Source organism: Cannabis sativa, chromosome 7 (genome assembly GCF_029168945.1).
Source record: "Cannabis sativa cultivar Pink pepper isolate KNU-18-1 chromosome 7, ASM2916894v1, whole genome shotgun sequence".
Classification (NCBI taxonomy): Eukaryota; Viridiplantae; Streptophyta; class Magnoliopsida; order Rosales; family Cannabaceae; genus Cannabis; species Cannabis sativa.
Genome location: NC_083607.1, coordinates 48,398,819 through 48,419,088, shown reverse-complemented (window position 1 = coordinate 48,419,088; position 20,270 = coordinate 48,398,819). Strand labels below are relative to the sequence as shown.

At 30.1% G+C, this 20,270-nt stretch overlaps 2 protein-coding genes and 1 long non-coding RNA gene across 3 annotated transcripts; all 3 read right to left on the bottom strand.

Moving 5' to 3' along the window:
- Positions 1-274: 274 nt before the first annotated feature.
- Positions 275-2,185, bottom strand: LOC115698134 (serpin-Z10-like). Its single transcript, XM_030625309.2, has 2 exons — positions 1,700-2,185; positions 275-1,244 (listed from the first exon to the last, which is right to left on the bottom strand). Exons 1-2 carry the CDS (start codon positions 2,072-2,074, stop codon positions 453-455), a joined length of 1,167 nt encoding a protein of 388 aa, XP_030481169.1. The 5' UTR covers positions 2,075-2,185; the 3' UTR covers positions 275-452.
- A 10,608-nt stretch (positions 2,186-12,793) lies between these two features.
- LOC115696492 (uncharacterized) lies at positions 12,794-14,065 on the bottom strand. The gene has a single exon (XM_030623392.1). It carries the CDS (start codon positions 14,063-14,065, stop codon positions 12,794-12,796), a length of 1,272 nt encoding a protein of 423 aa, XP_030479252.1.
- Positions 14,066-16,817: 2,752 nt separating this feature from the next.
- LOC115698092 (uncharacterized) lies at positions 16,818-19,144 on the bottom strand. The gene is made up of 2 exons (XR_004008038.2): positions 18,804-19,144; positions 16,818-17,105 (listed from the first exon to the last, which is right to left on the bottom strand). It is a non-coding gene; the product is annotated as an uncharacterized LOC115698092 (long non-coding RNA).
- Between the last annotated feature and the right edge of the window lie 1,126 nt (positions 19,145-20,270).

The window sequence follows — 20,270 nt, the reverse complement described above, 5'->3', positions numbered from 1 at the left end:
AACTAACAGAGCTAATCTAGAAAATTGAATTTTCAAAAAAAAAATCTAGAAAATTGAATGAGTTAAGTGAATATGTAAAAAGACACATGGCAGATATTTATTGAAGGGGCGGCAGAAATGTAATTGGGGATAGAAGATTTTTTATCGTCTAGTATGGCACAATTGGTTAAAAACTTTTAGCACATAGCATAGCCTTTAAATTTTAATACTTCTTTTATTATTTTTTTTTATAAAAATTTAAATATGTAAATAATAAAACAAAAATTATAAACTAAAGATCATAAATAGTAGATGTTTATTTCTAAAGAAAATATATCGACAAAACTAATTTCTTAAACAAAAACATAGACACAAATTGTCTTTTTGATAAACATATATGGACCCAAATTTGAAACACTAAAACATCAAATTACCTTTCCAAATAGCTGGAGAAAGAAAGCTAAATAATTTGTTCATTTAGCTAGGAGTGGATTTACCACAACTCCGAAAAAGATTGGTCTTCTTGAATTCTCCTCCCTTATCATGAAGAAAAATGGATGATCAGCAACAAAATCTACGTACTTTTTGGGTGGAGAATACATACAACATCCACAATTGTCATCCTCATAAGTAACTGCTGAAGCTTCAGTTCCATTCTCATTAACTTCAATACAAGCACTGTGATAAACTTTCTTTACTGTCTCATCACTGAAAGGAAGTAATTTTGCTTGTGCATTCATACTCAATCCCAACTCCTTCATAGTCTTCGAAACTTCAAATTTATAATTGAAGTTGAATTTGGGTATCCGTAATTTTCCAATATAATATATGGGATTAAACTTAAATTTTTGAGTTAGAAAATCTTTTGGGTTTGAACCAAAGAGACTCATTAAGTTCAATAACCCATCATTCTCTTTCGGTAAGAAAATGTACATGGCAAATGTCAGTCCTTTTCCATAAGAAGGATTGTCATAGGGCAACTGTAGAACGTTAAACTCATCGAATGGTGCGTAGCAACCACTCAGTGAAAAATTATGGGTCATATATGGAACTTGAATCACATCGCCGTTGAGTGTGTAGAATTTTTCTATGAGAGTTCTTGAAGGGTCAAATTGATCAAGCCAAACACCCTTAAAGTAGAGTGCGTTTGCGAGAATTGCTATGGTTAGTTTAGTTGTGTCTGGGTTATACTTGAGAAGATTTTTGATAAGCCCTTTGGTGTTTTCTTCTGCCCAAGAATTGATCTCGTATATTGCTTCCCTTCCCTATATATTGAGTGATGGAGCCAAAGTCATATATATAAAGAGAGAGATATATAGATCCATAATAACATAATTTCACTAAAAAATAATATAGTTTGATTCTACAATACACCAAATGTGCCTATAAAATAAAATAGTTAAATTTTTGGTATGTTAAATTTTTCCAAATTTAATAAATATAATTTACAAAAATTTTAAAAAAAAAATTATTTGAGATGCATTGAGTTTTCCAATAATATATATTTATATATATATATAACAATTCACCCCGGCCTACACATGATTTTTTTTTTGAGATAAAAACAGCCTACACATGATTAATTAACCTATTCTGTGTATAAATAATTCACAAATAAATTCATATATGGTTGTTATTATAAATAATATATAATCAAAATGAATAGACATACGCTTTATTGGGTGATCTAAAATAACAGTGATTATATATACATACGTACCTTGTTTTTAAAATCTAGATGATTGGAGACCTTAGATTTGTATACCGTTGAGAGTAATAGCTCGCAAGAAGGGTCTAGTTTGAATTTCTTGTCAATCCAATAGCTATTAACTAAAGAAAATTTAGGATGGCCTTCATCGGTGTTGCAATAATCAGTGAGTTGTTGAATATCAGAGGTGTAGTTTGCGTTGAGATCGGCTATGGTTTTGGATCCCAAAAGGGACAACCATTTCTCCAACTCAGGCCCTTCTTTCAGTGTATTAGCAACCATACTCATCAAAATGTTTATTGACAATGGCGAGAATATCAAGTTTTTTTTCATTAGACCATCTTTACAGCCAAGGAATTTCTTCAGTATCTCCATATCCAACTCCATCGCACTTTACTTTTCCTTACCGCTAGTACTCTACTTTCCTACCTAGGGTTTCTGCCTCTCTATACAAAATCTATATAAATCGAAACATATATATTCTTGTTTTTAATTCATAAAAATAATAATAATAATAATAATAATAATAATAATAATAATAATAATAATAATAATAATAATAATAATAATAATAATTCTCATTAATCGGACGGAAAATATACGATATAGTCAAAAAGGGAATGGTTTGTGATATATATGGGAAGACACAACTAGACACTCTAAAATCTTCCATAATTCTATCATTTTTCTCATTTTTAATTAGATTCATAAATATCAATTAAGTATTATATTAGAAAACTCTATAATAGCTCTATGTAACTTATTTTAATATTAATCTTTATAAAATAAATATTTATGACCATAGGTCTAAACATTTTTATTTTAGCTAAAAGTATTTATAGATATTGTACATAATACATAATATGAAAATCACTTAACCTAAAAACATACGTATTCTCTCCTCTTTTTCTCTTACTGTTGTTAGATGACTAGGTTTCTCAATTAATTAAAGGGAAATTTACATTTACAAACGTAGCTTGTATTTTATTATTAATAATAACGTAGCAATCTCATTCAATACTTTTTGTACCGTAATTAATATTATTGTACCGTTTTTTAATTGATAAACTGACAACTACTTTTTTTGTCTTTTGTCTTTTCTTTTTTATTTGAAGGTAGGTTTTATAATTATATAGAAAAAGTTAAAATTGTCTTATTTCCAACTTTAAAATAAAATTTTAATCACATTGCTAGTTGTTTGGCCTCAAAAATAATATCATTGCGACTTACTTTTCAATGTGATCATTTCAAGATATGGGAAGCATATATTTTTTCACCTTTTCAAAATCAAAGTAACTATTTAGTTGTTTACCATATCAATTATATAGTCATTAGTTACATTTCAACAATATATAATTATAAAAATATAACTTTTTTAAACAATTAACCTATTGGTATTGCGTTAGTTTACTAACTAAAATATCATCAGTCGCCACTAAAAATCTAACATTACAACGCTTTTTATTGGCATCGTAAACAATTATTATTATTTTTTTTCCTGATAAAAAAGTGCATATTAATAAATGAATGAATTATTTTTGTGTTGTGTGTGGAAAGGTAACTTCCTAGTTACTTTACATTTTAGGTATCATAATTAACTAAATAGTTACCTTTTACTATAGTAACGATAGAAAAATATCTATATTACGTATTAAATTAACCACAATAAAGAATAGTTTCTTTTTCTATTTAATTAACCAAAAAATAACCAAATTTTATAAATAAAAAAAATTTAATATGCAAACTAAATTCATGAGTTACTAAAATATACTTTCTTATTCATATTCAAAAGTTATTATATGATAACTAATTAGTTTCTACAATAAATTAAGGTTATCAAAATGTATCTTAAATAATATTAGGATACTGTGATGTAACTTTAAAATAACTAATTAGTTATTAATTTGGATGTCTAAATATTTTACTAATAAATTATGTGATTTATTTTACTTTATTGTAACACGTTAGTTTTTTCAATAAGATTGAAGGTAACATAAATGTTACACAAAAATAACATAAAAGTATATATCTTAAATAATGTAATATAAACTAATAATAACATATAGTTTTAAAAGTAACTAATCTAAAAGTCAAGTTATCTATATGAGATATTTTTATTTTAAAATGTATAGATCGTTTTATGAAAAGTAACCAATTGGTATGTTATCGAAATAATAATCAATTGGTCCAAAAAAAATGTGTCTTGTTTGTAATGTTTTAAAAGTTATTTGTAACTTCATTCTTTATTTAATTAATCAAAGTGCATATATAATTTACATTTAAAAAATATGGGTGGCTTAAACATGTATGATATTTTCTTTAAAATACAATTTACTGAAATGGTAGTTTACTCCATGACAACTTATTATATTTTCGAAAATAAACTTGAAGGTTACTCAAATGTATTAATATAACTTAAATAATTAATTGATTATTAAGGTGTATACATATAAGTTTTAGAGCTAGCTAAAATGTATCTCAAATTATATAATATAAAAATAATATTTTTTTTATGAAAATTAACTTATTGGTTTCTTATCAACATCATAAGTAACCAAAAATGTTACTTTTGAAACGTAGGAAAAAAAAAATCTGGATTAGTTTCATTTCAGGTATATTAGTTTGAAATTAAGTTAAGTAATTGAGATTTGTTAAGTTATTATTTTTGTAATTAGATTACATTTTACGTATATTTTTTTTAAAAAAATCCCTTTCTTTTTTCATTTAGTTAATCAAAAAGTAACTAGATTTTAAAACTATTTTTCTGACCATATCGTCGCTCACTTAAAATAAAAAAAAAAATATTTTCGTGATATACTCTTTAATGTGATTATTTTAAGATATGAGAACATATATTTTTTTATTATTTCAAAAATAAAAGAAAAACTATTGAGGTAGCCATGATACCAATCATATACTCATTGGTTACTATTAAATTATATTATATATTAAAGAAAATTTAATTTGTAATTAGTTTCCACTCTTTCTACAATAAAATAAACTTGAAGGTTACTCAAATGTATTTTGAATAATAAAATATTATAATATTACATAAAAATAACTAACTTATTATTAGGATATATACAAATAAGTTTTAGAAGAAACCAAAAACGTATATCAAATTATATACTATTTAGTTACCATTCTATAACTTTTATTTAGTTAATAAATCGAACTTATTTTTAAAATTCAAAATACTTATATAATAATAATAAAAAAAAAAATATGAGTGACTAAATGTATATTACATAGTTTTAATTGAATATTACTATGAAGTATACTAAAATAAACTATTTCATATATATTCTTACTATTTTAAAAAGGTATATAAAATAATTGGTAAATAAAAATAGTAGCTTATTATATTATATGACAAACTCATTAGTTTCGAAAATAAATTTTAAAGTTACCTAAATGTAACTTAAAAATAGCTATTGATTATTAAGATGTTTACAAATAAGATTTTAGGTGTAACCAAATTGTATCTCAAATTATATAATTTAAAAATGAAGTTTTTTTACGTAAAAGTAACTGATTAGTTTCTTATCAGCATCATAAGTAACCAAAGGTTACTTTTGAAAATCCGGGAAAATAATAAAAAAAACATTATTTGGGATTAATTTCGTTTCAGGTATATTATTTTAGAATTAAGGTATTTTTTAATGACGTGGCAAGGTATTATTGTAATTGAGATTTATTAAGGTATTTTTGTAAATAATTTATATTTTAAGTATATTATTGAAAAGATCCCTTAATTAAAAGTATACTTCATAAAATATACAATATCACATTCTTTTCAACAATTCCCAATGAGCAAAAATTTATATATGCCTATTACCTCTCAATTATACACAATTCTTATTCAAACCCTAAGAAAAAAAAAAAAATTCTGTCCCAAAATATTTGTCACCATTCTGATCTATTCATTAAAAAAATGACACTTGTCTAATTTTTTTATAGCTCACGTGATGTTCTATTTTTTTAAATTGTTTTGTTTTGTTACTGTAAGAACACAGTTTTTTTAAAAAAATCTTTTTTGTTTTTTTTTTCTTTTAAAAAGTCATATTGCTGATCTTTAAAAAAAAAATCACTTGCTCTATTTTTCACTCTAATTCCGTTTGGTTTCCTTATTCCTGATCTATTTTTCTTATAAAATATAAAATATAAATATGTGAATGTTTTAAGTTTAAACTTATTTTTTTTCATATTACTTTGAATTGGGGAAAGTATACATCAAAGAACAAATATTTCTTGAAATACTACGAAGTATTCTGACAAAGCCTCAAAGATAATCTCATACAAAGCCAAAAGGTTAAAGTTTTAGTAAGTATTTTCTTTATTCTCATTTATCTCATTTTTTTATAATTTTTTTATTATTTATTTAAAAAGAGGTATTGTTTGTTTGATTGTTGGGATAGTGTGTTTTTTATGATAGACTCGAATTTGATTGATTGATTTAAATATTTTATATTGTTAAAAAAAATTTGATGATAATTTATATTATGTTAGTTATCAGATTTTTTAAAAATTAAAAAAAAAAAAAAAAGCTTGAAATTAATTTCAATTACCGTAGCTTTATTTGAATTTGATATTTTTAGCACAAATTTTTTTTTTTTGCTTCTTTTATTTATTCTATATTTTAGATGATTTGTTCAATTTTTTTTTTAAGTTTTAATTAATAGTTCACTTTTTAATTAGTGATGATAGATATGGAGACTAAAATTGATGAAGAAGATTTTCTCTCACGTCGAAAATTAGAGTTCAAAGATAATGACAAATATGTTGAAACTAGAGTTAAAAGTGAAAAAAATGTCAACATAACTCATACAAATATTCTTGATGAAGTCAGTGACGAAGCCAGAAATTTAGTTGAGTGAGGGCTTAAATAAATATTAAGTCAAAACTAATAAAAATAATGATAAATGTATCTTTCAAATTTTCATCTTCAACAAAATAAAATAATACTATTGACAAAAATAAAATAAAATATTATCAATGGTATTATTTTATTTTTTAATAAAGTATTATTTTTTTTATTATTTGTATTGGACTACTTTTAAAATGGACTTGATTAGAATAAGAGTAGGCTAATGAATCATGATTAAGATATTGAGTGAGGGCTTTTGTGAATTGGACTTTAATAAATTGAGCAAAGTGAATTAATATATGTATATATCTACATATAAAAAATTTGATGTATATATTTGAGTGAGGGCTTTAGCCCACATATGGGCTAAAGTCCCTCCGTCCCTGGATGAAGTGATACCGAAGGTTAGTATGGAATTTGAAACTGAAGAAGAAGCATACAATTTTTCTAATACTTATGCTTACAATGTAGGTTTTAGCATCCGAAGAAGTAAGGCATAAAAATTAAGATGGAAAATGTATGATAGAACTTTTTGTTGTTCATGCGAAGGCACTCGTGCAAATGATAAATAAAATGTTAATGTGAAACGTCATCGTGCTGAAACAAGATTTGGATGTTTGGCAAAGATGAAAATAAATTGTCGTCAAATAGGAAAATATAAAGTTGTTGAATCCATAGCAGAGCATAATCATGTTACTTTAAGTCCTATTAAGAGTCATTTGCATCGATCCAAGAGGACATTGACTCCTGCCCAAGCTGTTGAGATCGATTTAGCTGAGAGTTCTGGAATCGCTCCTAAAGCTAGTTTAGACTTGATGGTTAGGAGAGCTGATGGAAGTCAGAATCTTGGATTTATTCTTGATGATTGTTGGAATTATATACGTAGTAAAAGAACAATTCAAATGAAAGCAAGAGATACAGGTGGTGTTCTTTAATATCTTCAACGCATGAAATCTGAACACTACAACAATTTTGATTATTAGGGGCGGACCTATTACTGGCGGGGAAGGTCCGCCCCTAATAATGAGGTTATTACCGGCGGATGTGGGGGCCCGCCGGTATTAATCTATTTTTTTGATTTTTTTTTAAAAAATAATAAATAAAATACTAATTAGCGGCGGGCATTTAGTAATACCGGCGGACAGCCCACCGCTAATAATTAAGTGCGAGAAACTGAAATGGGTGTAATTCAAAACACATTAGCGGCGGACAAATACCGGCAGGGTCCGCCGCTATTCTTATCAGCGGCAGACCAATACCGGCGGGGGTCCGTCGCTACTAATAGTAATACCGGCGGTAAAATTATTACTGACGGGTCCTGCCGATAATAATTTCTCTATACACTACAACAAATTTCTATATTACCGGCGGAAGCATCCGCCGGTATTAAATACGCAGACCGCCGGTATTAAATACGCAGACCGCCGGTAATAACTAATACCGGCGGTATCCGCCGGTAATTATACGCCGATAATAATTGGTCGCTATAAGTAGTTATTAGCGACGAAAATGGTATTCCGCCGGTAATAATATTAATACCGGCAGATTAATAGCGGTGGGGTTCGCCGGTATTAATATCTGCACTTTTACACGCAGATGGATTAATACCGGCGGACCCAATTACTGTTCCGCCAGCAATAATATTTTTAAATATTAAACAAAAACATTATTCTGATTATTTAATATAATTAAATTAATTATACTAATTATTTTATATATAATAATTATTTCATAAATAAATATATTAATTAGAAATAAAACATCAAAATTAAGAAATTAAGCATTAAACATTAAAATTAAGAAATTAAGCATTAAAATTAATTTGTCCATTGCAATAAAAAATATATTATCTTAAATAAATTAAGAAATTGTCTTTAAATAAACTTTAAAACATAAAACTTGACATAATTAAAAAACACCTAACTATCATTGTTCAAATTAGTATACTCTAAAAATTCATCTGCATTCGAGCTAAGTCTTGAACCATCAAGATTCTCACGGGATTGAGCAGGCGGGGCAGGGTAATAAGGTTGTCCAGTCTACGGAGTAGGTAAGATCTCCACATATTGTCGAGGGTGCAGGCGAACCAAAATTGGTTGTTGCTGTTGTTGCTGACTCTGAGCACTGAGAAAGCCTCCATATATAGGCTGTTGTGGAGATCCTCCCATTTGACCATACACAGGTTGTTGCTGCAATAATGACCCAAATTGACCGTACATAGGGTATGGTTGTTGGGATGAGCCTCCAATATGGCCAACCATAGGTTATGTCTGAGATCCTCCTGCGGCATCCGAAAAAAATATAGGAGGAGACTGTGAGGGAAGCCCAAACATGTAATGCAACTGAGGCGATTGTGAAGAGCCAGCAGATATGTTGGGAGAATGTTGTTGTTGTTGTTGAAAAAACTGGGGCTGCTGAGGCGATCGTGGTTGTTGTTGTTGTTGTTGTTGTTGTTGTTGTGGCATTGACGTTGGAGGGGGGGCTGAACTGGACGCGCTACCTTGCGGTTGTGATGGTAAAAATTTTTGTAAAAAATTATCAAACCGCAGGTCATGCAGAGACGCATCACTGGAGGTGCCAGACTGATTAATCTTATCACGCATTTTTAACATAAACTCGGCGAAGACTCCCATATCTTCCGGAGTAATGGATGAAGTCGGTACTTGTGATTGAGCTCGACTTTGAGTACTAGAACTTGATGTCGAGCTGCCTTTCAATTTATAACCCAGTCCTCTTAGATAGTCCGACCGGCTCCCAAGAACTTTATTCATAGCTTTCAATTGCTTGTATTTGCTAACAAACCCATCGCTGGAATCATCTTCTGTATCCGTCATGCTAGCAACCTCTTCAAGCATTTTCTCCTCATTAAATAAAATATTAGAAATACAATAACAACATCATGCATTAGTTGTAAGAAAATTATTAAAAAACATATTGAAACTTACATGTAGTTCCTTGCATGTCTCGCTAATCTAAGTGTCTTCTGTTCCTTTTTTGAGGTGACCTTTCTTCCAAGTATGAATTGCGTAGTCTTTAGGGACGTCCTGTTTAAAAATAGAGTTAGTTTGTGTTTAGTAAAAGAAACTGCTAATAGAAAGTTGATAATTTTACTTACATGTTCATTACGAGACGCTACCATCGACCTCGAGCCTTGCGTTGACAAATACTGCATTTCCCCTCTATTTTTTTTTGTTTTGATTTGAACGCGCAATGAATTTTGGGCTCAAAAATAAATCAATGATTTGCTTCCAACTCTCTGTAGTGCAATGATCAGGTACTGCTTCAATAACACTTGCCAAATCATTTGGATCCCCTATTTAATGTTCCTGAAACCACGTGTGCCTGATATTCTTTCTCTCAGAATATATTCTCTTCATCTCATGATAAAGAGTACTCATCACTTTTTTAGGCTCAGGATGGCCATCAATATCGTACAAATACTACAAACAAATAGTATTTGTTAAAAAATTATGTGTTAGTTGAAAATAATTATTTGAAACATTAAACTTGTTAATGTGTTTTACCTTCATTTTTTTGTACAATTTTGTCTTTAAAGTGTTGAGGGATTTCACTAAAATTTAAGTAGTGTCCTGGCAACGTAATTGTGACCTCAACACCCATTTGACGTACAAAAGCTGAACTTTCCTTACCAACCACTTTGCCTGTCACGACATCAAGTTTTAGTGGTAATGGTTTTCCTGCATCCCGCCTTCTTTGCTCAACATCCAAGTTGGTAGCAAGGCCACGTCCCTTTCTTCTTGGCGGTGGAGCCGTCTGACAAGTTGGTGGTACCCTACTAGGGTCCGGTGGATCAGTACCACCCCCGTCTCCACCATGATAAGTGGATACATCAGCTGACATTACTTTTTTTTGAAAAAAAAAAATATTTCATTTATAAGTAATAGTAACAATAATTTAAAATTAATAAAGTTAACTTGAAATAAGAAATATTAACTTGCAATTAATAATTGTATGATTTATAAAATAAAGTGATTGAAAATTAATCATCCATATTACTATCATTATTAACTAAATGATCATTCACATCATCTTCACAAAAGTCAACTAAAATTTCTTCGTCAGATTCTTCAGTAGCATCTTCGTCGTCCACGTTGCGGTCATCTTCGTTGACAGGCGAACTTGGTTCAGTGCCAATGTCCATCGGAGGTTGATTAGGTAGCAAAATTAACTCCCCAAGATCAACTGTTAACACAAAATTGGATGAGTTCGTGTCGTGTACCAAATCAATTTCGACATTAGCATCATAATCCACGATGTCCCAAATTTGTCGGTGATTTACATTCTCAACTATTTTCCAATTTTTCCCTCTCAACAAATCATCGAGATAAAAAACTTGCTTTGCTTGACTAGCAAGTATGTATGGGTCATCTTTATACCATACATCACTGACATTAATACTAGTGATAAGGTTCTCGACGATTGTTTTTTTCCGTCTTGGATTTGTATTGTATCACTTGCACTTAAATAATGTGACAGAGTAAACACCAGTGAAGATTAACTTTAGCACTTCAATGAGTGTGCCGTAATAATTAAAATCTTTTGTTCCTGCCACAAACACTCCACTATTTTGTGTGCTCCTCTTCTCATCTCTTTTAGTAGCCATAAATCGAACTCCATTCACAATACAACCTTCATAGTAAGTACCTAAGTGATCAGACCTGGATGCTAAAGCTAGCAACTCTTTGCCATTCTCTAATGATCCAAACTTGTGCAAGTCATATATCTATAAAAATAAGTACCTCATTAGAAAATGACAAACACCACTTAAGATAATAAACGTTTACTACACATATATATTCACCTTCTTGTGAAACCACAGACGAAAATGTTTTTTGTGTAGAACATTATGATCTCCATTCGGGTAATTTTGTCGGATCACTTCCAAGTGTTCACTGTAAAATAAAATAGATTTGAATTGATTGATTGAAAGTTAAGGTGAAAAAAAAAAGAAAAATTAATAAAGAAAAAAACTACTCTAAGTAAGCTTGAATTCAAGTGAATTGTTGAATATATACCACTCTACTTGTTCACGAGATGCACGATCAAGTGGTCGGAGATTACCTTTTGTAATGGGTCGACATTGAGATTGAAACACAGAAAGCTTTCGTGGGACAACCTCATCTTCATTGCGATCAACACGGTTAAACCTTGTTTCAACCCCCTTGAAATACATTGAACAAAATGTCAAAGCCTCATCAATAACGTAACTTTCTGCTATCGACCCTTCAGGACGTGCTTTATTTCCTACGTAGTTCTTCAATTTTTTCATGAATCTCTCAAATGGATACATCCACCTCATAAAAGCAGGTCCACCCAAAATTGCTTCTTCAGGCAAATGAAGGACCAAATGAATCATTATGTCAAAAAATGCAGGAGGAAATATGGACTCCATTTTACACAAGATTAAAATAAGATCTTGTTGAGCAACCTCCATGTCTTTAACATTTATAGTCCTTGAACAAATTTGCCTGAAAAAGTTGCACAGTTCAGAGATGGTGGTCGATATGGCGTTCGGGAGAAACTTGCGAACACCAACAGACAGTAATCGTTGCATTATTACATGGCAGTCGTGTGACGTCAATCCGATGACATTTGTTAAATTTTCATTTAATTTTTTTTTTTCAAATTCGAACAAAAGCCATCGGGAAATTTCACATCCTTAATAAATTTACAAAATTGGATCCTGTCATCAGGTTTAAGCACGTAAGGTGCATGAGGTTTCAACAGCTTCCCCCTCTCGTCTTCATACATCTACAACGATTCTTTGACACCTAGCTTCTTTAAATCGTGTCTTGCATTGGTAGTGTCCTTGGATTTCTCATTGTCCAATATTGTGCCCAATAAACTATCACAAACATTCTTCTCAACATGCATGACATCAATATTGTGTTTAAGAATATTTGAACACCAATAGTCAAGCTCGTAGAAGATGCTTTTTTTCCGCCAATTATGATTTTCTGCAACTCGCCTACGCTTCACACCACCAAAGAGCTCATGATTTCCAGGGAGGTGGGGTGGGAGTTTGTTTACTTGTTCTAATACTTCTCACAAGTAAAACGTCTTAGAGGAGGTCTTCTCTCAATTTGTCTGTCAAATTGAGTATCCCTTCTCATTCGATGGTTATTTGGCAAAAATCTTCTATGACCCACGTAAGATGTCTTACCAATTACTCGAATAGAAGATGTATCTTCATTGCAAGTAGGACAAGCTTTATATCCCTAACCACTCCAACCAGACAAATAACTACAAGCAGGAAAATCATTTACTGTCCACAAAAGAGCTGCACGCAACTTGAAGACAGTGTTGGTTCGACAATCTCTCGTATCTACTCTGTTAACCCACAACTCGTTCAACTCATCCACCAAGGGTCTTAAAAATACGTCTATGTCCATTCCGGGTGATTTATCTCCAGGAATAAGAATGGTCAACATATAATTATTATCTTTCATACATAACCAAGGTGGAAGATTATAGTTCGCCAAAACTACAGGCCACATACTGTAAGCTTGGCTCATATTGCCAAATGGATTAAAGCCATCAGCAGCTAAATCGAGATGAACATTTCGAGGTTCACTAGCAAAATCAGGGTGTTTGGCATCAAAGTCCTTCCACGCTGCACCATCCACAGGGTGTCGCATCACACCCTCATCTTTTGATTTACCACTGTGGTGCCATACCATGTATTTTGCCGTATGCCTTGAAGTATACAATCTCTTCAGTCGCGGAATTAACGGAAAGTAACGCATCACCTTATGAGGCACCTTTTTTGCTCCTAAATTTTCTGAAGTTATCCATCTACTAGTGCCACAGACTGGACATGAATCTTCATTTGCATGTTCATTGTAAAATAAATAGCAATTGTGCTTGCACACATGAATAGACTCATACCCCAATCCTAATTTTTTCAATTTTTTCTTGGCATCATAATAGTTTGATGGAATTTTATTTTCCTTTGGAAAAGCAAATTTTAATAACTTCAGTAATTCATCAAATATGTTGTTAGGAATCTTTCCCCTAACTTTCAAATGCAATAACTTTGCCAAAAAGTTTAGAGAAGATATCCAATCACAACCAGGATACAACTCGGCCTCAATTTCTTCAAATAATTCGTTGCACCATTGATTTGCATCTGGATTATCATCCATTTCGAATGACGGCTGAAGGAAGTCATCCACTATCGGAATCATCTCGTCAATTTCAGTATCATCATCAGCGGCATCATGGTCGTTCATTGCATTAGTGGCACTAGATTCTGCTTTCCCGTGGTATGTCCACTTCTCGTAACTAGTAAAAAAACCCCAATCGAATATATGTGCTTTCACAACAGGTAAAGTTTGAAGCCTATTGTTCACACATCTTACACATGGGCACCTAATTCTACCATCACAATCTTTACATTTCGAGGCCATCTCTAAAAATGCATTTAGACCATCCCAACATTGTGGACATCTACGATTTCGCAAAGTGGTCCAAGACTTGTCGATTGTCATCTAAAATTTTATGAAGACATAAGATTTAATAGTATAAAGAAAAATTGAATGATAAAATTTTATGCTATTTTAAGATATTTTATGCTATTTTATTAAAAAAATTTCATTATTATTTTAATACTTACACAATTATTTATATATTATTAAAAAAAAACATTCTTTATTAAATATATTTTCTATTTTTAATTTTTAAAGAAATATTATTTAAAAATATTTTCCTATCTTGAATCTTTTTCTTAAAAAAAATTATAATTAAAAACGTAAAAGAAATTTTAATATTTTACATCTAAATATTATAAATAATTATTTAATATTAAATTTTTATTTTTTATAAAAATTTAATTAATAATATAAATGTTTTTTAATTAAATAATTATTTATAATATTTATTAATAATATGTATTACATTTTTTATTTTTTTAAAAAAAACATTATACTGTACTTATGCTTAATTACCGGCGGATCCCGCCGCTAATGGTCCGCCAGTATTAATCATTAATAGCGGCGGACGTGTCAGTCCGCCGCTATTAATGATTAATAGCGACGAGTTATTACCCGCGGGGAATTACCGGCGAATACCCGCCGCTAAAGGGCAATACCGGCGGATTTCTGAATTATTACCAGCGGACTGTTGTGCCCCTAATATTGGTATTTGTTGTAGTGGAAGATTCTAATGTTTTTTATGCCCTTCAAGCAGAAGAAAATGATTTACTAACTAATATTTTTTGAGCTGATGTGAAAATGAAGGAAGCTTATTCACATTTTGGTGATGTTGTTTGTTTTGATACAACTTACAGAAAAAATCATGAATGCAGACCCTTTACTATGTTTGTTGGTGTAAATCATCATAAACAAACCGCATTGTTTGGAGCAGCATTATTATATGATGAAACATGTGAAACTTTTATGTGGTTATTTGACACATTTTCAGCAGCAATGTTAGAAAAAAAGCCAAAGACAATTCTTACATATCATAATGCAGCAATGGCAAAGGCATTAGCTTTTCAGCGGCCAAAAACTTATCATCGTCTATGTATTTGGCATTTGTATCAAAATGCAGCAAAACACCTTAGTAGTGTTTTTCAAAAATTTTGTCAGTTCTCAACAGACTTTGGTGATTGTATATAGGAACATGAGGAGGAAGATGAATATATCGAAGCATGGAAAAAGATGCTTGAAAGATATAATCTCAAGGATAATGAATGGTTGGAGCGTACATTCAAACTAAAGGAGAAACGGGTTTTGGTCTATGGTAGGGACATTTTTTTGTGCAAATATGACTACTACTCAACGAAGTGAAAGTATGAATAATGTTTTGAAGCATTAGGTTAGCTATCAACATAATATGTTGCGACTTTTACAAAATTTTGAAAGATTAGTTGATGATCGTCGTTACAAATAGGTAAAAAAAGACTTCAGAGCAATTCAACGTAAGTTACCACCACCTCTTCCAATTGAAATTCTAAATCACGTTGCAACTGTATACACCCCAGCAATTTTGAAAATATTTGAATTTGAATTTTCAAAAGTATATAATTGTGTTATGGATATTTGTCTTGAGCATGAGACAAAAACAGTATACAAGTTGACTCCTAATGAGAGACGTTTTCATCATACTGTTAACTATGATTCATTAAATGACAAAATTACATGCAGTTGCAAGAAATTTGAGTTCGCAGGAATATTATGCTCACATATTCTCAAAGTTTTTTCTTCTCGTAATATAGGAAAAATTCCTTCTCAGTATATTTTAAAAAGATGGACAAAATATGCTAAGGTGGGAACGATAACTTCCACATAAAAAAATGCACATCTTGATGATCTTAAAACATGTATGACAAGACGTTACCAAGAATTGAGTAGAATTAGCACTCAAATCTCAACAAGAGGATCACTAACTGAGAAAGCTTATGAGATTGCAATACAAAGTTATATAAAAAAAAAAAAAAAGCTTTGGAAGATATTGATGCATGCATACAAGGTGAAGACTCTAATGAAACTTACAAGAATGATGTGAGAAATCCAAATGATAGCAAAGTAAAGGATGTAAAAATGAAAAGAAAGATTAGTGGTACATCCCATAGACTAAAAGGTGCCCTTGAAAAGATTAAAATAAAGATAAATAGTTTTAAATAAATTCAGGAACTAAAGGGTAAAGTATAAATATGTATATGTTATATATACATTCATATATATATATATATAAATATTATAGTCTTATATATTTATTATGCAGGTGGTGTCTAGACACACTATACTTTTATTTTGGCCAAGTATGAAATTAAAAATTGTATGTTAATTCATATATATTATATGTTTGTAATGTGAATATTTAGCTAAAACTAAGGGCCCGTTTGGTTGGAGGTAATGAAAGCAATGGAATAGGAATAGGAATAAGAATAGGAATGGTAATGGAATGGAATAAGAATAGGAATAGGATTAGGTTGTTTGGTTAGATTTATGGAATCAATAATTGAATACAATTCTTATGTTTGGTTGACTATATAATGGAATGGAATAAATTAATTTTGAACAAAAATACTATTATTTTTAAAACATGATTAAAAAATTAAATTAAATATATTAAACTTATATATATATATTTTTTTTTAAAAAAATGATTTATATTTTTTTTTTAAAAAAAACTAATATGTATTAAAAAAAATTAATATTTATTTAAAAATTTTGATATATATAAATTTATATTTATTGAATTTACTATAAAATATCACTTCTTTAAAAAAAACCTAACTTATATTTTTTTAAAAAAACTATATAATCACATAAAAACTTGTTCAAAAGTATAAGTATTCATGTCCAATACCCATATTTATGCTCAAAATAATTGTGTGCAAAATTATGAACATAACACATTACACCAGATATACTACTGAATGTCAAAGGCAATATATATTTTCCTGCAAATTATTTTAAACCAAAGTGAATAACCATGATCTCTCTAACTCTTTCCCGAGCTGTGTACTAAAGAGAGCCATCAATCAGAAGTCTCGTCCATTCATCCTTCTCATCATCTGGGACACTGAAAAAGTAAGAAACTAGAGCATTATCTTGCATAATCATGCGAGCTACCTTATGACATTACTTTGTTGGTGTTCATCTTCTTAGGCAAATCTAACATCAAATTATCATTCAAGTCAAACCTCACACACAGCTCTACGGTTTTGATTTTCATACATTAGTAACGTAGTCCATTTGACATTCTAAAATACACAATGAAGTCCTAAAAAGCGAATCGAAGAACAAAAGTGCACTTGAAACAAAATAGATACATAAGTAAATCAAAGTAATTAACAAAGTATTGACATAAGATAAGATACCATTAGATCAATCTACTGAAATATTATAAAGGAACCAATATCAGTCAATCCAATTCTAAATCATGTATGAAGATTAAAAAAAGACACAAAAAGGAGGAAGCTAAAAATTATAGCCCATCAATTTCATTAGTTAATGTAATCAGTACATAAGCCAGCGTCCAAGACAACAACCTTTCACAAACTTATTTCTTCTCTTGAAGACAAAGGCAATAAATTAAGAAGAAAAATGAAACCCATATGACTAGTTTCTGTGTTTCTTAAAAATAGCTTTCAGCATCTAATATTGTGTTTGTTACTCCAAATTATTGAGCCTATTCCTGTGCTAAAATGATGCCAATTTTTTTTATATTTCTCATGTAACTAAAAATGGGGGTGAGGAGACGTCCATAATCAGCAGGGAGTCCATTGTCCAATACTCCAATCCAAGGACATAACTTACAGCTTTTTACATACAAAATAGTAACAGATAAATCTCTTTTTCACAAAATAACCATAATAATAATGTATGTCAAAGCAATCCCACTACAGAATTAGTACAATTCTTTCTTATCTTTTGTTTTGGAAAATAAAGAGTCTCTTAGTTTAATTTACACAAAAATCTCTCAATACAATATGGTAAATCTAGAAACATAAATCTTAAACTAGTTAAGTAAAACACAAGAGTAATCCCAAATGAGATTGTGCAGATCATATGAGCCAAGAATCATCACCATCATCATTATCATCATAGTTTACATGATTAACATTATACGAGAGAGCTTCATATGTAATAAACATTTCAACAAACAACTAGACTGCATTTTAGTTTAGGTATAATATGACACAATACACTATACACAATCTTTATCATAAATTTTGGAAAAAGTTTTCTTAAGTTGTCACTTTCTAAAATCATAAGTCCTATAGCCACTAAATAAAGTTTTGAATTCATTATAATCATCACTATGATTCTACCCTTTTTCCCTAATGCTCTCTCTGCTATGTCTAAATAACTTTTTATTGTTGGATCAGTATCCATACATGTCTTGAGTAAAATTCCAGTGTAGAAATTAATAAGAGAATTCCTATAATATATATTAATTTGTTGTTGTTTATGTATTTAAATGCAGAGCAGTGAAGCTCACATTTCGTAACACAGCTACATTTTTTGGGGTCCATGTCACCTCATCACCTCTAAATCTCTCCTATTCTCAACTCACAGTTGCCACTGGAACCGTACGGACAATTACTAGATTCGAATTTACTAGACTAGTCAAAACTAGATCACAACATAAAACAATGGCGGTACCACCAAACCAGAGAATGGAGAGAGAGAGAGAGAGAGAGAGAGAGAGAGAGAGAGAGAGAGAGAGAGAGAGAGAGAGAGAGAGAGAGAGAGAGAGAGAGAGAGAGAGAATTACCTCTGGCAACGCTACCAGACTAGCAAGGATCCCGGCACTTGCAGCGGCGTGAGCCTCCTGGCACTTGCAGCGGCGTGAGCCTGATCGATCGAAGAAGAAGAAGGAGACGGTCACAGTGGTATCAATGGCAGGTTAATCTTCAGCTAGGGTGAGGGTTTGTTGGGCTTGGCCCATGGCTAGAGTAGAAGAGAGATTGGAATGCAATTATAATTCCACCGAATAAAAAATGGAATAGCAATTCCATTAGTTTGGGAGAATACCATTACTATGGAATTCTTTTACAAAATTGTTATTTTTCAACCAAACAAAATAATCAGGCCTATTAGTATTCCATTTCATTCCTTTCTGGCCCATTACCATCAACCAAACGGGCCCTAAGTGTTTGTATTTTCAAGTTTCATCAAATTTGAATTTACATGAAGAATCCAAATAAATATCAAATGTTGGCAATGTACTCTAACGGTGATGAGGGCTATAGTAATGGTGACTCTATTTTTATTTGAATAATCTTCATCAATGAGTTAATTTTTTAAATTTTTGACAATGTGTTATGAAACTATTTATATGCTATTATTTTAATATGCTTTGGATGGAGAAATCCTTTCTTGATTTTCTTTGTTAAAAAACTTTCAACATATTCATAAAATTGAAAAACATTATATTTTTCTTAAAAATAATTAATTTAATATTCAATATTAAAATTATTTTTAGGTATTAGTTTAATTTTAACAGAGTACTTTTAGTAAAAATATAATATATTTTATATTTCTCTTGATTAATTCAATATAAAATAAAATAAAAATTCTAGATGTTTTGAAATGATGTGACAATTCACTACAATTATCATTTTTATTATAAAAATTCTAAATGTCAAAAAAAAATTTCTTTTAAAAAACCGTGTTCTCACAATAACAGACAAACAAATACAATTTAAGAAAATTGAGAACACATGAGCTATAAAAAATTAGACAAAGTGTCATTTTTTTATGAATGGGGCATAGAGGTGACAGATATTTTGAGATAGAAAATTTTTATTCCTCTAAAATCTTCCTTCTTTCTATCATTTAATTTTTAATTAGATTCATAAATATCAATTAATTATTGTATTAGAAAACTCTATAATATCTATAGCTCTATACAATTTATTTTAATTTTAATCATTATAAAATAAATATCTATGACCATAGGTCTAAATATTTTTTTTTTTTTTTTGATAAATCAGAAGTTGTATTGCACCAAACAATATTTACAACCTAACGGCACCCCCTCGGGCCCAAGTTGTTTCAATCTATACACAATCAATTCTATACACCTTACAAATCATGAAACCAATCTCTATCCTTATCTTGGATCTTTCTAGGTAAGTACATGTTACATCTCATTTTTACATTCCATTTTATTTCATCACAAAAACTGCTACTGTTCAGAGTGTTTCCCTGCCATATTTTTCCATTTCTCATCTTCCAC